Consider the following 21,187-nt stretch of genomic DNA (forward strand, 5'->3'; position numbering starts at 1 on the left):
GTAATATCGATAACCGCGTTGTCGGCGCGTATAATAATATCGTGTTTACGTATACGTAAATAATACTGGCCGGTGTTGTTATAAAAAAATCGTACGTGATTGTTTCGAATGCCGGGCTCGGAGGGCTGGGCCGGGTCATTAAGCCAAGCATTGTTGTTTGTCGCGCACGCCACCGCCGTCTCCGCTGACCGCCACGGCTATAATATAATAACATAATAATATAATATAGTGTGTGCCTACACCGCCGCCGCCGCCGCCGCCACCCCCCCCCCCCCCATCACCCCCACAAACCCCACCGACCGGCATGCGCACCCCCTTCCGTCGCCGGCCGCGAACTATTATCGGGGAGGCGCGAGTCGTTTTTCAGCCCGTTTGAATTTATTATTAATACCACACACATACGATAAAAACGACTGCACCGCGGTCTCGACGTCGTCCGACTTGCACACACACGCACACGCGTATACATATATACCTACATACGTATATTATATGAATATACGAGGTACACCTTCAACCGACCACTATATATATAAAATACCTGTACACACGTACTTATATATATATAATAAAATATTATCGTGTGTATATAATATAATATACGTGTGCAGCGCGCGTTTCCAGTCTATCAATATTTACAATTGTTGGTGCTCTTTGACGTACTTATACGCCGCCCTTATACCGCTGCAGTACGACGATCGTACATGTACATGTATGTGATATAATAATATCATAATATTATGTACGTGTAAATATCGCCGCGTGTGTGGCGTGATTGATCTCGTCCGCGGCGCCTTTGTACAGTGAGGTGAGGTCCGCCTATACGGAGGTGGCCTGGCGGAGAGTGTGTCCCGCGTAAAATCATACACCTACATATACGGCGGTATTGTGATTGTCGTTACACCCGTTCGGTGTACGGGGTGAACTCCCATAGTGTGACCATTATTTTACGTGTCCAAAGAGGAGAGACACTTTCTAAAAAAAAAAATTTAAAACTATCGATATTTGTATGATAATAATTGATGATTGAATAACGATAGCGGTCAATAAAATTGTGTCAATTTTATAAAGAAAAAGTTCACGGAATGTTTATTTTTAACTATGTAAAATACAAATTAAAAAGTTTTATTTCGAATTATCATGATTTTGGGACTTTTTAGATAAGGCATTTTAGATTTCGAAATCTCCCTAATGTGAAACGTTTTGTCATTCTATGTCTACGTGAAAGACATAATAATATAATAAACAATATAATTTTAAGATTTTTGTAACAGAACCTGCTACATTATTTTTTTTTTTTATTTCTATATTACACATTTTATTTGTATTAGGTTTACAGTAAGTGAACACAGTAAGTAAGCAGCGGGAAGTTGAATTTTTATTCAACTATAAAGCTGCTGTAGATACTTAGTTTTTAATACACGGTACATATATATCGTTTGTGCTCAAAATCAGGGTATCTAAACTCTAAAACTCAGTAGCTTATTTTACTCATTACCCGATATATAACTACATATTTTTGAATTCTGTTTGCAGGACACGAAAATAAACTGTTAATCGTATCATAAGTTCCTATGGCTTACAATTTTTGAACTCTTGTATTTTGCGCATGCACAACAACTTTACTTTTTCTGTGTACCCTGATTCATGAACACACAAGTATAATATTATATAAATAAAATTAGAATAATGACGGGGTTGAGGTGTGCACTGTGCATCAATGTGCAGGTTGAAACTTTGGGTCCAAGTATGTTGTGTTTATATTATTATATGCTTAAATGCATGTGTATAAGGTCTTTCTAATCAACCCCTTCCGCAAATCCTAGTAGTTCAACGGTGCTACATTCGGTACAGGGTTTAACTTAGCATTCGTTGAGTGGCACACAATACTATTTATTATACTTAATAGATTTAAGATATATTTTAGGAAAAAGTATATAGTAAGTAGTTACACTGACTTTGTTATAAAACAATAATTGAACGAGAACGTGAACGATATCGTTTCGTTCATTTTGACATTCGTCTGACTTTGATATTCAAGAAAATAATCGGTTTTATACTTTTATCGAAATAATTCAAGTTAATCAAACATACTTTTTTCGTTATTTGTTTTGAGACATTCTCTTCGTTATTTTATTGCCTGCAGCTGCGACCACTTGTGTTTAATATGCCGTGTTACTTACATCGTCAAACGTATAATAAGTAGTTATTTAGTTTAAATTAATTTAGAAATATTGAATCTTTATTATGCGTAGTTATATTATAATTGTAATACACGTAGCACGTCAAGCAAATATGCGTACGGTTTCACGAATCGGACGTGAAATAGGCAGCGAAGATTGTTCTATATATCTGGTACAGGACCATAATAACGATCAATGTGTGAATAATTTTTAACCGCAAAAGGCACCCATGTGGTGGAATAATAAATCCAGACCTCCCCTCACGTAAACGATGAACTTTGAATAATACCGGTACCAGGACGTACATTTTGAACTCGACTCGCGTATGGTTTATACCCGGAACCGGGTTCACCACACTTCACACAACATACGTGCAGATTAAAATCGTATATAATATTTACCACGATAATGTAATGATTAATAATATTATAGGACTGTACGTAACGTAGGTATACGATAAACATGCAATATAGGTTCGATTAAATGCACGAGCACAATCGATCGTTATTCGTTAGCGAGCACGTATCGAATAATATAAAATGCATGCACCTAAACATATAAATACATCGGGTCATATGAAATGCAATAATTTTATATTAACGACTGGAACGAGTTGCAGCAGACGGCTGTGTGTTTATACGCGGCTAGACTACGTGTCTATACAACAATCGAGACGTCATTAAAACGAAATCATACGTTATTTATCAAAAGGAATGTTAATGGGTTGCGGAAATTTTATAGACCAGCCGAGTCGGTTTTTTTCTCCTCTCTTCTCGTATTCACCATAATATTATATACGCCTCCAACCACCGCCGCTCACTGCAGACTCGTTCACGTAATATTAATAAATTATTATTTTCCGGGATAATTAAAAACCCCTGGATACGCGAATACGGCGTGGGCCGGAAACAACAGAGCCCCTTTGGCTAATGAGGGTATCAAAACATGTTCCCGGTTTGTATATATATATTATATATTAAGCACACGTACATAAAATATTATGCACGGTGGTGCGCGTCGCGTGTATACAGAGCGGTCTAGGACGCCCACGATAAACTCGTATTTAAAACCACCGCGACGATTTCGGTGCCGCCTAAATCGATTCGACCCCGAGTTCGCGATTCGTCTTCAAACTGGTATTATTTTTAAGCAGTGTCGTTTAACCCGTTGGCTTCCGTTAAAACGTCATATCGTTTCTCTTTAGCATTAAATATCGTCAAGAGTTAAACGGATTTCACACCTTTATGAATTATTATTAGTGCGTGAGTGCATCGCATATTTAACACTATTAAATATTATAATCCGATCGGCTGACAAAAAAAACCACCGACTACGTCGTTGGAAATATCCTAATAAAAGCAATGGACGAATGTAATAATTTGTTCTGATTCACGGCGAATGGCGGTTATACGTCTTATCCTGTTGTCACGTTCTGTACAAACATATTATTATTACATCAGATTCTTTCCTTCGGAGGTCGGTATGCGCGGGAATTGGTTTATATGAAAGAAACAAAAGTCTCTCAAGAGTCAAGGTGTATCGAGAAATTAAAAATATCGGGTTTCAGAACGAGAACGGTCTTTGATAGGACAGACGTAGGTATATAGTTACTCGAAATAATTAACTAATTGAGATATCGCAGATGCGTCCTATACATAATATAATATGCATGCGGCGGTGCAGTATAGAGAATACCTACCGCAGTAAATTATATATTGTGATATAATGATATAATGTTTTCGTTTTGTGAATTCTCTGCAAAAGAAGCCAATCAGACTATGAAATCGCTCTGTATATTATACACCACCAAAAGGGCACACACATGTCCGTGATTTTATATCGGCCGTTTCTAGACAGAAGTTAATTATACGTATATAATGTATAGGAGGAGGGTTCCCGAATATGTTTATTAATATATATATATATATCGGTCTCTGCTGTCTGGGCGCGTATTTTGCACTTTAATATTATCATACAAACGCGCATGCACGCACGCACACACAACAGTTTCACCGGGCGTACAGTGTATAATATTATTATGTATAATGTATATATAAAAATGTCCCAAAAATCTGTCGGCCATGTGTTTTTGCCGGAGCAGCAACAGCGGTGCGTGTCATACGATACCGCGCGCCGCATCGGATTTTTATAATAATAATAATAATAATAATAATATATTATTTGCCCTCAGGGGTAGTCGTAAAATTCGACCGGCTATACCTAAATATATAGTATGCCTTATGATACACGCATTATATGTATATCACACAATAAGCCGCCCTATATATATTATTAAACATGCGTCGTCATCGTCGTCATTTTTCGTTTTTTTTCTGCAGTTTATTATATGTAGGTTTAATATAATATAATACGGCAGTGTAAAGTTATTTTCCTTTCGAAAATGTATAAAATTATATACTATACATAGAGAAGTATACACATACGGGCCCGCTACTATGTTTTAGATCGTTATAAAGCGAAGGCGGTGACCACCGAATGTGTATAATATTGCTGTATATAATATACAGATGGGAAGCGTGAGAATTCTAAAATATAATGACGAGCCTTAACCAAATTTATTATTATATACATGTCACACATTTAGAAGACCAAACATATCAATGTATAATGTAAGTATCTAATATATTATATAATTACACATTAATATACAGTGTTTTATATTGTCTTGTTTTCCTTTGCTCACCTTGTTGGAAATAAGGAAGAGGTGGTGTCCTATATACTCTGCCGTAGTCTGTAAACACGTAACGAGTAAGTACGAAAGACGGATAACGTATACACTACCGGGTATACGGTGAACACTGCCAATATTTATCCTACCTACTGAATAAAGTATAAATATTATTTGTAAATATTTATTTCGTTAATTACTCTGATAATTTGTATATTATCCATGGTTGAGTAGGTAAAATACATATAAATATACATTGATAAAATAACGATTATGAATTATTGATTTTGATGAAACGCATGCAATAATAGATATTTTAGAAGTCTTAGAAAAAAAAAGTCTGGAATAGTTAATGTACTTGTACAATATTTTTCGGGTGATCAAGTTTTTAAAAATTTAAATATGTCCATGTAAAAGTAAATGCTTATCAAGTAAATGTAAATGTAAGGCTGGAGAAATACTCTGAAATTCTAAATGTCACATAAACACATATATTTTATACAAATATATACAGTACCCATTTTTGCACCTTACCCGTAACATATAGGTACCTGGTACACTAAACGACTAGATGGATCTATTTCATTCGCGGATTCCAATCTCAAACTTATATTTTAGTACCTATAGTAACTTGTAAGTGTTACAATAAATGTCTGTATGATATCTATATTATATACAAGCAGTTCTGCGCATATCCTCGTATTTTCTGTGTTATCCGTTCAAGTGTCCCAACAAGCGTCTCTACAATGCGGTTCGGCGTTAATAATAGTATTCTTTTTATATTATATTATAAGTACTAGCGTTTCGGTTACCGCGCAGTTAAACGATATTTTAATGGCTCGTCGTCGTTGGACGGACTAGTTTTTAGTATTTTTTATCGTATGCTATTAAACGCACAACACATAATAACAATATTACGAGTATAATAATATTATACAGTAATGCCTCTACTTCTATTATTATTATTATTATTATTATTATTATCATCAATAATATAATATAACTATACGCAACGATGTTATATTATAGTTTTAGATTATTGGAGAGGTGTCGTTTAAGTCTCCGCGACCGCGCGGGTACATAATATATAATACCGGCTGAGGGCCCGAGCGTATCATGCCAAAGCCATAAAAATATGATTACCAGAGCACCTTTACATATAGCACATCATATTATTTAGTAATATATAATATTATAGCCGTATGATAATCTACCACGTATATAACAATATAGTTCGGCTCGTCCAGCCAGCTACAATCCTGCAGTACCCGTATAATAGTGTTGAATCAGATCGTCGTAAACGGCAGCACGTATACGTATATAGTCGAGGTTTGATGGATTTTATGCGTGCAGAGGATATTATAAATTATAATATTCTATTCTATAATTTTGTATTTTCGTTGTTATTATTTATTTTTATTTTTTTTACGTATGTCCCTGGCGGATTTTTACGACGGTCCACTGACACTAGAAAACATCACACTCGTTGGTATATAATATTATTATAATATATGTAATATGCAAAGGCTTACCGATAGACAATAATACTCACAATAGTGCCATTAAGATAGTACACACGACATACCACTGCAATAACTATGAGTACAGACTACCAGTAAAGGCTAACATTATAACATTATAAGAAACATACTATACATATATTATAAGAACCTCGGGAGATTCGTGAAAACTACTTGACAGTTTAACACCATAGAGTTAAGTTATTTCAATTGATTCAAATTTCTGTTGACAATAAAATTTGCAGATATGCTATTTTGACTTTTGAGACGCCCCCGACGGCCGCTGTTTCAGTTTTAAAAATATTGCATGATATACTAATATTTTATCCATACCTATCAAAGTGTATAGGTATAATAGTAACCAAATATCTTATACTATATAGCTACTGGTTATTCTATAAACAATAGGTATATTATGCCCAACACAAAGAAGAGATAGGTCTATGTACATTGATAATATTACTATAGGGATATAGTTACATTAATATTCAAGCAGAACACAAAGTGTATCACTTTATTGATTTTGCGTAACGTCCAATATTAGATTAATGAAGATCTTAACTAAGATAAGTATAATATTATGATATATGTTTTGAACTCAACCATTATGATTTTATTAGACATTTTCGTTCCCGTGTTCCACTTAGATTGTAAAATATTGGCGATACATTTATTTGGAAACTCAACGACGATGTTGCGTGTAAAATTGATGCTGGTATAAAACCCCTTTCATGTATATAACCTATCAGTCCTATATATTTATGGTATGTATTATCGTGTATCCGGCTATTTAATATATTTTAGTATTAAACCTACCTATATATACGATATACATCTCATGATTTTTATAATGGCGATGTGGAAAAATACATTTTACTGGTAAACGTCAACAATGCGGGTGGCAAATGAAACAAAAAACTAATAAAAAAAATACACAACTACCTACATATTATTATGTAGTTAACCTCAAAATAAAAATACTTATAGGTTATTTTGGACAACCACGATAATTTGTATACACAAAAAATAATATACCTATACCTACTATAACTTTGTAGGTACATAATATTGGGTATTGGCTATAACCTATATACAGTATACCTATGCAGTTTTCCTCAGTTTTTATAATTATTATTATTAGTTTATTGAATAGGTCACATTTGTGATTTGCTTGCGTTATAATTGTTATAAAAAAATTGAGACAGCAAATTGGAAGGCCACGCTTTTCTAGTAGTACCTAAAAGTTAAATTACTTATTAGTTATATTCTACTATGCATACAACTGGCTGCGAGATATCGTGGCAATAAAATATGGACTTGATAGTAATCATAATAACAATAATGACAACGCCGTAGGTAGTTATTTTCGAAGAAAAAGTTGTTTCCCTCGTATAATACATATATCTATGTATAATAGATTTTAGCCGGTATACGAGCCAAACCGCGTCCGAACAAAATATGACGTGATAAGTGCTGCGCGTGCGTTCGCTCAACGATGTATAAGAACAGTAAAAAATAATAAAAATCGCGCGTGCGAAATAAAACCTCAATGTTCGCAGTCGACAACAAAATGGCGGCTATTTTCGTTATTTATATACGTCACGTGCAACTGCCAGCCGAGATTACGTTTACCTCTATATAATATAATATAACGAGATAAACGGTGGTGACCAATGCAGCGAGTGTATAATATGTGCGTGTATACACATTGTTCGCGACATTCGTCACGTCCATTTAGTATATTAACGTTTTTGAAGTATTACGAAACGAAGTTTAATTGCGAAATATAACCACCGACATCGAAATGCTCGCACGTAGGTATAATATAATATGACATAATATACATATAATACGGACTAAGCACATTACGTTACTAGCGACCAAGACGTCTTCGAATAATGAATTTGTGTACCCTTAAAAGTCTTGACCGTTTTTTTTTTTTTTTTTAATAATAGAATTTTTAATGGCAATTATATCCGTATGGATACGGGCATGTAAGACTTAACGATCACGTGACTCGTTCATCAAAGTGCCTATTATTTAAATACTATATAACTTGTATGTATTATATTATACTATATTATACACTATATCATTATATGTAACTACAATAAAATAAATACTAAAAAACAATGGTAGAGACACGACCCTGTGAATAGTAAACACAATATAAACATATGATAATAGCGATATAGGCAATAGTTAGTCGACTGATATAGGTCTTACCAACTTGCGCCGCCTTCGACTCGTAATAGAAATCTCACTACACGTTTCATCGGACCGAAAGTTATGAAGATCGCAAATAATATATTACCTTGTGGTAAGTATAAAGTACCGGGATGTCGTTGCATTGGAAAACATTCTCGAAAAGCCGCGGTGACGCGAAAACGATTTGATCGAGAACCGATGTGAATCAAACGCACGTCGGACGTGGAAAAAACGATAGGGGGGGGGGGGGGGCACCGTTTTTCTTAAGAGTTATGACTGACCAACTGAAAATTTTGTGGTCATCTGTTCACGAGTAACGTAAACCATTATATTATTATATCGGGTTTCGACTATCTACACCATAACGTGTCGTGTTCCGTATATTCAATATGTAGGTAACAAAATGTCAGTACCACGTTACCTATGAGTTAAATATAGCTCGCCGTGAAACGTGATAACTATGGTGAACACAGAGTCCGAGTAGGATTAAACTTAACTCTATGTGTAGTAAATACATAAAGGTATGGTATTAAAAATGAAAATGGCGGTGATTAACCATTATATATTACTATAGGCAATCACCGAATCAACCAATCACAACAATTGGTACCTATAGGCAATTCGTTTAAAAAAATCACATTTCACAGTGAGCTGCATGCAGTGAAGGCACAATAAGACACATTCTATTCAAATCTACACGACTCGTTATAGTGGATATCCGGCTTTATGAACGACAGTGACCGCAGACCATATTGTAAACGTGATAGGTATATTTTCCAGCGTATAACTACGATATTTTCCACCGTCGGTCAGTGGTCAATCAATCTTGTTAGGATAATGTATATAGGTACCTAAAGGTTATTTCATTGCTTAGGTATTATAAAAGTCATGTACACGATGATTACATTTGCAGTGGGACGAGCCTTGTACGTATATTTTCGAGCCTCGTTATTTCCAATCGCCAGTGTATAACAATCGATTCCCCCGCACGTTGTAATTCTAAAAATAAAATATTGTCGATTATCAAAATTAATGATTAGAGCAATTTGAATATATTGTATTATTTACGCGTTTAAATAGGTAGTAGGTACAAGTTTGATTTCTTTGATAATATGTTGGGCAGATATTTGAGGAATTACAATAATATGTACTACACACCATGCTGTACCCGCAGCTGCAGGTTTTCAAGCAAAATTACTTACATTCGTTCGGTTTCCTGCACGTGCTGGTATCGATCCACTTCCGGACGTATAGAAAATTAAGAGTTTACTGTGCGTATATTAATTTATAATTTATAGTAAATATTCGAGTTAGAGAAAATGAAATGTAGCTACATTGTACGTTATACACCCAACATAATATAACATATAATATTATAACTGCTCATTAATGCTCACACGCCCATCAACCGCGGTTTTAAACTGCAGTGCAATGTGTGCCACGCTGCATGACCGCATACTATTATATTATATTATACTGCATAATAATATGTAGTCGATATGCGGAGTATATTATAGTCTTTATTCCAAATGTGGTACGCAACATTCGACAAAACAATATAATATAACATGTAATTATATTAATAATTGCTATATTTAACACATCTAATATATCCATAAATCATCAATATGATAATGCAATTAATAAGCTTGTCTGCAGTCTGTCACAATCATTGCGCGGTATTTAACTATGTACGCCTCGAAGTATATGATGTTTAGAAACTCTGTAACCCCTGCAGTGTACCTGAGACGGAATTACAAATGTTGATAAGAAATTAGAATTTCATACAGATATATAGTGTGCAACCACAGTACTTAAACATATTATATAATATAAACGCTTTTATGGAGGGTACGTAGATGTTGATTTTGAATTAAAGTATAGAATTTGAATACATAGAATTAGAGTTTGAATTCAAAATATTTTTTATATTATTAAGGCACTAAGTATCAATCATGTCATTTTATCGACAAAAATACAGTTTCCAGGAATAATGATCCTGTCATGTAGAATCAACCAAAGTTGAGGGTAAAATTCTTAAAATAATAAATTGTGGATAATATTATAACGGCCGTGCAAAATCTATACCTCAAGGCTTAAATCTTAATTATATAAATAATAATTGTCATCTACAGTATTGTTGATATGCACTTTTTTCGAGTATCTTGTTATTGATTAATTTCTGGTCAGATTTATGTCTGTCGGATATTCGGGTTTGGTGGATCGATAGGTATACCATTATTCTATGTTCCGGTGAAATATTTATATTATTCCGTACGTATGTTTACACGCAACTGAATACGTCCGTCGATCATACATATAGGTACAATTAATATAAACCGGAATTATCAGAGGAGAGAAATGCAATTTAGTCAAAGCCGTTGCTGCTGCAGACAAAGGCAAACGAGAAATAAACTTAGACGAAATAGTAAGTTGTAATTAAACGATCTTCATACACGCATATATATGCTATATACAGCGTTATACAACCAATGTAGATTTTGACAAATCGACTTTCCGTTAAAACGCCTTCAACCCGATCCGCTTATGATGAAGTTATTTATTTTTTTTTATGTACGCTCATAATATTATGTATTACATAGTAGTAGCTGTGTGCACTGAGCATGATAATGGTGTGTAAGGCGCGAGCGTTCCCGTCGTTATTCGTCAAACACCGGAATCGTAGGAGAAAAAAAAAAGGATTATTTCTCCACGCGCCCCCTCCCCCGACCAAACCGGAACTTGAAATGCACCGCGCTGCCACCATCACTATCTTCGATGTATCGTCGCGGCGAGAAGAGAAAAACAGTTCACAATAAAACGATTCGATTTTCAGAATAGAAGAACGAAATAATTACGCTTATATTATATTTGACGTACGCATGCATTATAACTAAAAATATCAAATACATATAATATACAATGTATTGTCGGCACTCTCGAATTTATTATTTCTTTCGACTATAGGTATATGATATTATAATAATATAGGCAACGGAAATCCCATAATAACGACAAATGTTTCCTAATGATGTTTCGCAATCGCTACACATACAGTATGTAAATGTACTTTTTAGTTCATTAGCGTCATTATAATATAAAACATATACCTAATATACGTATTTTATAATAAATATAATTATGTATATAGGACGTTGATAGTTTTCATTACAAATATGCGTCGCACAATGACATCGAAATTTACAGAAAATTGGGTGAACACACATCATACACTCGCACGCACACACACATACATCATTAATTGTTTTGAATAATTAACATTATAGGAATACAAATATTTTTATTTATTTTTTTTATTTTCTGAACGCGTTTGTCTTACTCATTCTGTTCTTGTCCCGGAGACATAGACCCGAAATCATTATTTGTTGATACATTAATATTGTAATACTGCGATGGTAGTAAAAAAAAAAAACAAAATTTTAATCAAACCAATTGTACACCACCTTGAACCGATCAGGGTGGCTCTGCAATGGTAAGATCCCTTACCTCAAATCCCACGAAAATGTCAAAAGCCAATGACACATTATTATTGTCGTTAATATTCGGTTGGTTCTGTTTGTAATTTCGTTATTCGTTATATAAGTTCTGTAAAGTGTATCGGTCTAAATGTGCTGCATGACTCGGTCGGGTCTCGAACAACGAACGTTTATAGGCTATAGCTATACGGTGCACTTTATTATATTTAAGACAATACTATTCTATATTTGCAGTGTTTTTTTTCTCTATATTCTTAAACGTAATCCAACATCAATAATATTGTAAAAAAAAAATGTGTTCTGAGAAACTATAATAATATTAAACATGGACTACATTAATTTTAAGTAGGTAGGTACTTTATAGAAAAATTAACATTTCAAAACAGATTTTATATTCAGAAACGAGTCATTGTCGCAACATAAAAATTCGGTTGGTCCCAAAAGTACTACAATAATAGTTTTTATTTAATTTTTAGAAATCTAATATTATTATTTTTATTGCTCATTCAACATAATAATAATATATAATATGTATATACATTTTTAATGACATAATTTACTATGGCGTACGGTTTTGTTTGATTTTCAAAGCCGAGTCCCGAATTATTCAAAAATGTTTTATAGACTCGTCGTTTATAGTTAGTAAATTTTCATATTGCATATTAAAACATCTATTCACAATGAAACACGTTTCGAGAAATCGATATTTCATTGCGTGTTGCTTTTTTTTTATTTGGCTATAAAAGTGTAATCATTTTTATTTTGTATAATATAATATAATATAATACACTATTATTTAGCGCCTCCACCGCGGCCGACGTGTTTATAATGACACCGTCGCAGTGTGTCTTAACATTGAATCGTCCGTATTTTGTTACTTCTCTCCCTATTTTCGAGTTTATGGTAAACATAACAATTCAGACCGTATAAAAAAAAGACCATACTGACGTTTAAAATGTGAAGTAGTGCATCGTATAATATTTATTATTTACATGTATACTGTATAGAACATCTGTTCCGTATATAGCTATTCCAACCGACAAAATTACAAAATAATTGATTTCGAAAAGCCGATTTTCCTTACGAAAAACGTATAAATCGACTTGTCTCAGGTTTGACATCTATAATAATAGTAACGTCCACATTAGCGTATAAAACGGCCAAATGATGTGACTTTGGCACGGTGGTCTCCATCGATTAATAGGCTAAATATTTGAGCAGTATAAACTATAAATAGATACACCAATTTTATTGAATTGCGTTATTTATTAGTGTTAAACGATTCTAAATTTTGACGCTGCCAGTATCCATATGGTTTATATATTATAATTAAATGGTTGATTTTTCCGTAACCATAAAAATGTAATTAGAAGTAAACAAAATTGTAACGTGTACATTTTCAATCGACAAAACAATACAATATGCTCTAACAATCGACGATAATTTTTAATAATGTAGGTACTTACGTATAATATTATACGGGATTTGATCGTTTTTTAAATACAGACATTAAGTTTAGAATAACTAACCAATGTAATTTTTAGACCTGAATGGCTTTAATTGCTTTCGTATTTTCATCATAATTTTATTGATGTACGCAATTATAGTAGTTATCGATTCTATATATAAAAGGTAGTTTAAAAAGATTTGCCAATGACAACGTTTGTTAATATAATGTCTACAATATAATAGTTGAGTGTAATAATTCATAATTACATTTTACATATAATATTATGTGCCTACCATTTGTATAAGGCATACGCATATCATGCAAAACCTTCGAAATTACATAGACGGTCAATGGTATCGCGTCTTTCACGATTGTCATTTTTTTAAGAACGAAACGATCGAACCTGCATGTACTTTAGGCTCCACCTACTGAATTTTGTCGATACAAATATTACACTGCTGATATTTATATCATACATATACACGAATTCGTTGACTTGTGGATATATAGTAAAGAATTTGTTTGTAACGGACATTGTTGAACTTGCGCACTTGCCGGCAAACGCGTAATCGTTAAACGAATATTAACTATCGATCGATTATGTTTTGGAAATCAGCGATTATAGTACAGTTGTTGTGAAATGTATACATGCGTATAATATGAAAATCGAAATACGGTATAATATATCTTTTTTTCTTCGCGGTTCTATGTTACTTGTTTCTCGTGGTTCTACATCTAGTTTATTTAAGCTCACAACTGTTAGGTTTATTAACTTAACAAGGCACCTACAGGAAAACAACGTTTTAATCCGCAGTTTCCAGTCCATACTATCTTAGTTAGAAACAAATCATAAATTTTACTAGTGGGCCACATAAAATTACAATGAGCGCCACATGCGACCAGCGGGCACCGGGTTACAGAAAAGAAACATTTTGCACACAGAATATTTTTTTGCTTTCTATATTTTCGATGTTGTGATTCGTCTGGTTATAGGTACTATATTAGCTTGGATTAGGATCGACTGAAATCCAATGTGAAACTTCCACGATTTCGGCGGTCGATAACCTGGACATACATTATAGCTGGTAGTATAATATATACTTATTATAGGAAATACGCAATTCCTGCCCCACCACCGGAAATGTGACAGAATAAGCGATGGTTGTTGGCGAGCATATATACTATTGGATGGTAGTATAGATACACGAAATAATACCTATAAAATATATTATTTTCAACGGATTTTACTGCCATTCAGTAAAAATTAATGCTGAAACCATATTTTACTCCCACGCCTATATATTATACGAATACACGAGCATAATCTTGATAAATTTGACATAACGCGGAAAATGTCAACAATTATCTACCAATATATTAAATGTATTAAATATAAGCCTTTTTTTCTCTGGCGCTTACCTTGTTCTTGCATAAAACTGAATAGCGAGTCTAGAAATGTCCGTCTGTCGGATTCGTTGCCCGCCGAGTATAACTAAAAAACAAACAAAAAAATTACCTCCAATGTAATAGTAGCTGGTATATGCATAATTACTTTTAGTTTCATACACAACCTACACCATCATTATACACCTTTATATGGACAAATATTTTATAAATTTATATTGGTTTTTCCTTATTCTATTATATTATAATAATAAGACGAATAAAGTCGAGCGCTATTCAGTCTTAATAGATGATAAACATCAGGTTCTACCTGTACCTACAACATAACAATATGTAGTATTATGTATGTATTATAATTTTGAATATGTATTTATTTTAGTCGACCGTTAATTATTGTATGTAACGTTTTTAGTTAAATACTATTGGAACATTTTTAATTTATATTATAATTTGTGAATTTACATAGATTATAAAATAACGATCAATAATAATTGTTCCCATACACATTATTCCCATGTACAGTATAATAATAGTAATAATAATACGCTAATACATCAACACTCCTCTACCTACTGGTTATATTTAATTTACAGACGTTTCGAATGATAAACTGTATTGCTTTTTCCTAACCTCGAAGTATTTCAAACGCAGTCGGCTGGTAGGTAGGTACTATTACTAACACTATTTGTTTTCCCATCGGGTCGCAAGTCATTATTGTAAACAAATTAGACACCAGAGTCCAAAAGTTTGACCGGTATATACCTCTACAGTGTACGTGAACGGAGTTGAGCGTTCACTGGATGTCTAATTAATTAGATGCCTATTATACATATATATTTTCGTTCACGCCGGTGTATAAATCATTGCTCCCCCGTCCCCGACCGCGTTTATTACAAAACATAGGTGCCCACTGCGCAATTCCCTTTTCTCGTGTGAGTGCATACCGCGATTCGACATCCATCTCGTTAGCTCAATTATACTAATAATAATATATTGGTATATGCATTTGTACTATGGTAGGTACCTACTATACCTATATATACATATCGTGATAAGTACTCGTATTTATTTTAGTGTGCGATCATTTTTAGCGAAAAATAATATTATCATTCGACTTCAACAGATCGTCCATTTAACACACTGTTTATCGACAGTATAGGTATATTATATAATATAATATTATATGATATTGTTTTAATGAAGTAGGAACATCATTTACTCGGCAATTCTTTATTATTATTAATTAGTGAGATTATTTTTATTCGCCTGCCATATACCGCGGAAGCCACCGCGTCATAGTACATCAAAATCCATCCAAAATATATCGATAAATATTAAATAGGTAAGAGAAAAAAATAATAATTCACACAACCTACTGGAAAAAAAAAATGAAAATAGAAATACATCACGGCGATACGAATGACAATGACGCAAGGGGTGAAAACATATTATTATGATGTTCGTTCATCATTTAATATAATGTAGTGTTTCTCATTAACAGGCAACAGCGTGTAAATGGGTGGTGTGTTTGAGAACCGGTCAGGACACGACCCTATATGAATAATAGAATACGTCTCGTAACACGGTAGCTCTTCAATCTACGGGATTAAATGCGACGTGTGTGTGTGTGTGTGTGTGTGTGTGTGTGTGAGTGTATTTATGTAGACGATTAAAGATCGTCTGACGAACATTGACGAAAATCCGTTAGCTGAACTCGCTGAAGAACTCTGACCGATTTTTTAACGACCAGTGAAGATGTACGGCGGTAAGCGTCACTCGATGAGGTTTATTATAATTATTATGTATTATACTATTGTGAAGTAGATATTTTCCAAAAAAAAAAGCGACAACCTTTTACTGTTTTTGTATAGGAACCTTACCTACACGGGAAAAAAAAAACCGAACATAGTAATATATTTTAATTGTTATTGTCGTGCATACGAAATTATGCGTTTTGTATATTGTGTGTTATATATGTAAATATATTTCAAATACGAACTATGTAGGTACGTACAATAATATATAATGATAATGGGATTAACTGAATAAAATAATGCGTCGTATAGATATAACTAGTAATTACTATAAGGTGTGTTTTCGGGAACAAATTGACTGCGACGTGTTTTTAAGGTTATTAACATTAGAGGTAACCAAATCATAGAATATTTTAAAAGCTCTTAATTTAAACATGTTTACGAGTTACGATGATAATTTGAATAAAACACACTCGTTGATTTCACCGATGTATGACGAAATGTGTTTCGTGCTTTGGTATATATTTTTAATTTACAATACTATAATAATATAATATAGGCATTAACGAGCTAACGACGTATTTCCCAATTAACACGGAACAGCGACAATACATACAAACCACGATCCACGACACATAAATTCAATAATCGGTTTTAAGTGTATAATATTATAATATGGATTATTCAATACAGAATATGTGCATATTATGTACCTATATACATAATAAGTAGGTATATATGATATTTTTCTATATTATACAAATGAGTAGATACCTACCTATTATATATATTTTCATTCTTCGTACTTTAATAAAGTAAAATCATTTATCAGTTAGGTTCGGTTAATTTATCAATGGATTTTTTGGATTTTATATTATTATTTATTACGAATATTTCGAACCAGACATTTTTTTTTTTTTTGATCATAGATGTGTTACGTAATAATATGCATATCGTAGTGAGTCTGGTCGTATTAATACTAATATTATTTATTTGTTTAATTGACAAATAAAATATAGTTTCATCGATAAAGGTCGAAAAAACGTAGGTGTACTTGAAATAAGCCTATACAACTGCGATATACAATATGGTTTAGAGGGCGCGGGCAGATGATGACGTCTCCAAGGTCCACTCCCATGCGGTTGTATAATATAATAAACATATAGATCATAAATAAAAATTTTGATTTGTCTTCCATTGATTTAATTTTGTTGCTCCCTCCCCTATATTAGTGATAACCAAATAATACATTTTTTTTAAATTCAAAACAGCACCGGGCATGGCGGAAACTATAGTAAAAACCATTACAACAAACGACATTTTGGGGAATACTGCAAGAGTTTGCACATGCATTTTTAGTTGAAATGAGACGAAACCCATATTGGGAAAAAAGAGAGGTCCATGTGCATACTAAGCGCAGCGAGATTCATATAGTATAGATGAAGATATATCTCCGCGATATATTCACCTTGTCAATTGGCGATGCCGGATGCGGTTCATCGCGCGTGCACTGATCACGTCACAATATTATAAATATATTATAACGACCACATCTGTGTCATCATCAACTGCAGGGTGCAATTGGCACTCCAGTAGTGTCATACCATAATGTATTATGCTGTGTCATATCCCTGCAGGGGCTATAAACGTCCGACGGGCGTTTAAATCCCTCAATTTAGACGTTATTTTTACTGGATTTTCAAGACTTAACATGCTTATGTCATTACAATACTGCAGCGTGGTATGAAATACCGCGGGTGTTGGTCGACGACTACGTGTCAAATATATGTTATATAGTGTTTTTTATATCATCCGTTCTCCGTTTTCGTTTATTGACTTTAGACGGAAACAACTATTAGACTCGTTATTTTTTGTAGAAGGAACGGCGTAAGTTTATAAGACCTGCAGATGAACGAATATACAATGTAGCGGCGAAACATTTGACGCGTATGGTCTTTGGGGAGTGGCCAGAGGGTGATGGGTGAGCAGGACGGTGACCAATACTATATTATCGTATAGTAGTGGTGTGATGCAGCTGTCTCGGACTCTCACCGTTTTCCGGCTCCGTCTACTGCGTATATGAAAGGTATATATACCTGCGGCAGCGCTGCACACGTATCGCACACGCAGAGCACTTTTCACTTCCGGTTTTTACGACTTAACGCGGAACCGACTGCATCGCCCGTATCGTGCAATAACGCGTCCCTCTGCCGCCCGCGAAACACAATATATTATTTACGCGTTCGATTTGCACCGCGCACGACTCAATTACCGGATAATATGTATACTGTTCCTCGCACGTATGTGTATCGGCGGCGGTGGACAATTAAAACTCGCCCCCGCCGCACAGTACGATACAATATTATTATACGATAACATATTATACGCGTGTATGTATGCACATCGTGGGGTCACGACTTTCGACCGTATATTATTGTATCGGACACGTAAAAGCGAAACGACCGATCGGGGACGAAGGGGCGGTGACGGAGGATGGGGGGGGGGGGGGGGGGGGGTTACCGGTGGAGGAGAGAGACGCGGACGCGGAGAGAGGTCGCCGCGCGCTCGATCCCCGCGGTGCCGACGAAACGCGCGTACTATATAATATAATAATATAATAATAACACTGCTCGTATAGTACAACACTTATATTATTATTATTATTATTGTACGCACACGCGTGTGGCGTGTTGACACGCGATACGAATTAACAACAATGATACGATATTATAAACACACAGACAAAATATATTACACAATATGCGCGTATAATGCACACGGTACAATATTATACTCCCGTTCGCCGAGTGCTGACGAATCTTCATATTATTATTATACCATCAGCGCGCAGACGTCCGACCGGTCCGCGGTGTCGTGAACGTCGGACCGCGTGCTGCGAGCAGTGCGGATTTCGTCCGAAGTTTCGCCACGGACGGCTCGGAATTTATGATCATATTATTATTATTATTATTATTATTATTATTATTATTATTATTTTTATTATTTTTATTATTATTATTTTTATTTTTATTATTATTATTATTATTATTTTTATTATTATTATTATTATATTATAGTATTATTATTATTATTATTATTATTATTTTTATTATTATTATTATTATTTTTATTATTATTATTATAGTATTATAGTATTATTATAGCGCCGTTCTGCAGCGCGCACAATGATAGGTAGGTACGTTGTTTTCAGTTTTTTTTTTCATCCACTCTTCGGGACGCGTCGTTCGATCTTCGATCGTATCCCCGTGTAAGTATGTATTATATTGTATGCCATATATTATACTCGGATCTCTAATAATATCATATTTGTTTATAATCACTATAATATTCGTGTATCAGCCTATCGTGCATGCGAGTCTTCGTGCGATCGAATATTAAAATATTATTTAGATGTAAGTATATAATATAATATACGCACACCATATAAACGCATACGTTCGTGTGAACATAATACATACCTATATAATAGATATACGTGTTATTATACTGGTCGGTTACCTATATATGTTCAGAAATTGGGACGAAATAAAGAGTTTCTTCTCAGTATTATTATTATATGAACAAAATTTCAATCGTCCGTTGACGGAATCTCGTCAATCCGGTATGTATAATCGTATTTTATTCGAATATTATATTATTATTATTATTATTATTATTATTTTACTATTATTATACGCGACGGACATTAAAATGCGTTTGACTAGCACGCGATATCAGCTGTGTAATTTACAGTAATTTTGCTACCGTCCTCGCCGTAATGGAATTTAACGCGTTGAAACAGCTGGCACCCATCACCCGCGTGCGATCGGATTAGAAATTAGAATATTAGGCATGTACGTAATAAAGTTGTATAAGTATGTACAGCAATTTGTTTTATGCTGTACACACGTGCATAATATATTTTTGCATACACTTAAAACGTTATAATACAGAATAACCAACACCGGCGTCACGCGCGTTCCGAATTCAGTAAAATTTGTTTTTCGGTTTTTTAACAAGATCTTAAATGGTCTCTATATTATATTGTTGTATAAACAGGCTTACATTGTGTACAGCGACGGGACATAATATGTACATTGTACGCGTGTGTAATGACTGTCGCGATGGCATTGTTCCCAGTGGTACAAGTGATGAAACCATAGAGATTGTAACCCCTCAAACCCCTAAATGCGAAATTTCAATTGTTGGCGCATAATACTCTGTACGGCAATATCGGACATGGCGTTATACATAATACAATATATTATAATATATTCAATCGAAAATATCAAAAATCGAATCAGAAACAAATGGGTTAACTGGCTAAAAAGTCTTCTGGGCGTGCGGTAGGCACACCTATATTGATAACTCGTGGTATAGAAAACAAAAAAAAAAATTCTGATCTCTTACTCGTGGAGGACAGTCATACGCAGTATTATAATAAACCGATATATAATATAATACAGTATATCACGTACTATA

General features: G+C 34.0%; 1 protein-coding gene across 1 annotated transcript in view; it reads right to left on the bottom strand.

Moving 5' to 3' along the window:
* Window positions 1-21,187, bottom strand: part of LOC132943082 (AT-rich interactive domain-containing protein 3A-like) — an 87,480-nt gene that overhangs the window by 26,477 nt on the left and 39,816 nt on the right. Inside the window, exon 4 of the mRNA XM_061011882.1 lies at window positions 14,967-15,039. Coding sequence (XP_060867865.1) covers window positions 14,967-15,039 — 73 coding nt within the window. The remainder of the gene's footprint in view (window positions 1-14,966; window positions 15,040-21,187) is intronic.

Source organism: Metopolophium dirhodum, chromosome 4 (assembly GCF_019925205.1).
Source record: "Metopolophium dirhodum isolate CAU chromosome 4, ASM1992520v1, whole genome shotgun sequence".
Lineage (NCBI taxonomy): Eukaryota > Metazoa > Arthropoda > Insecta > Hemiptera > Aphididae > Metopolophium > Metopolophium dirhodum.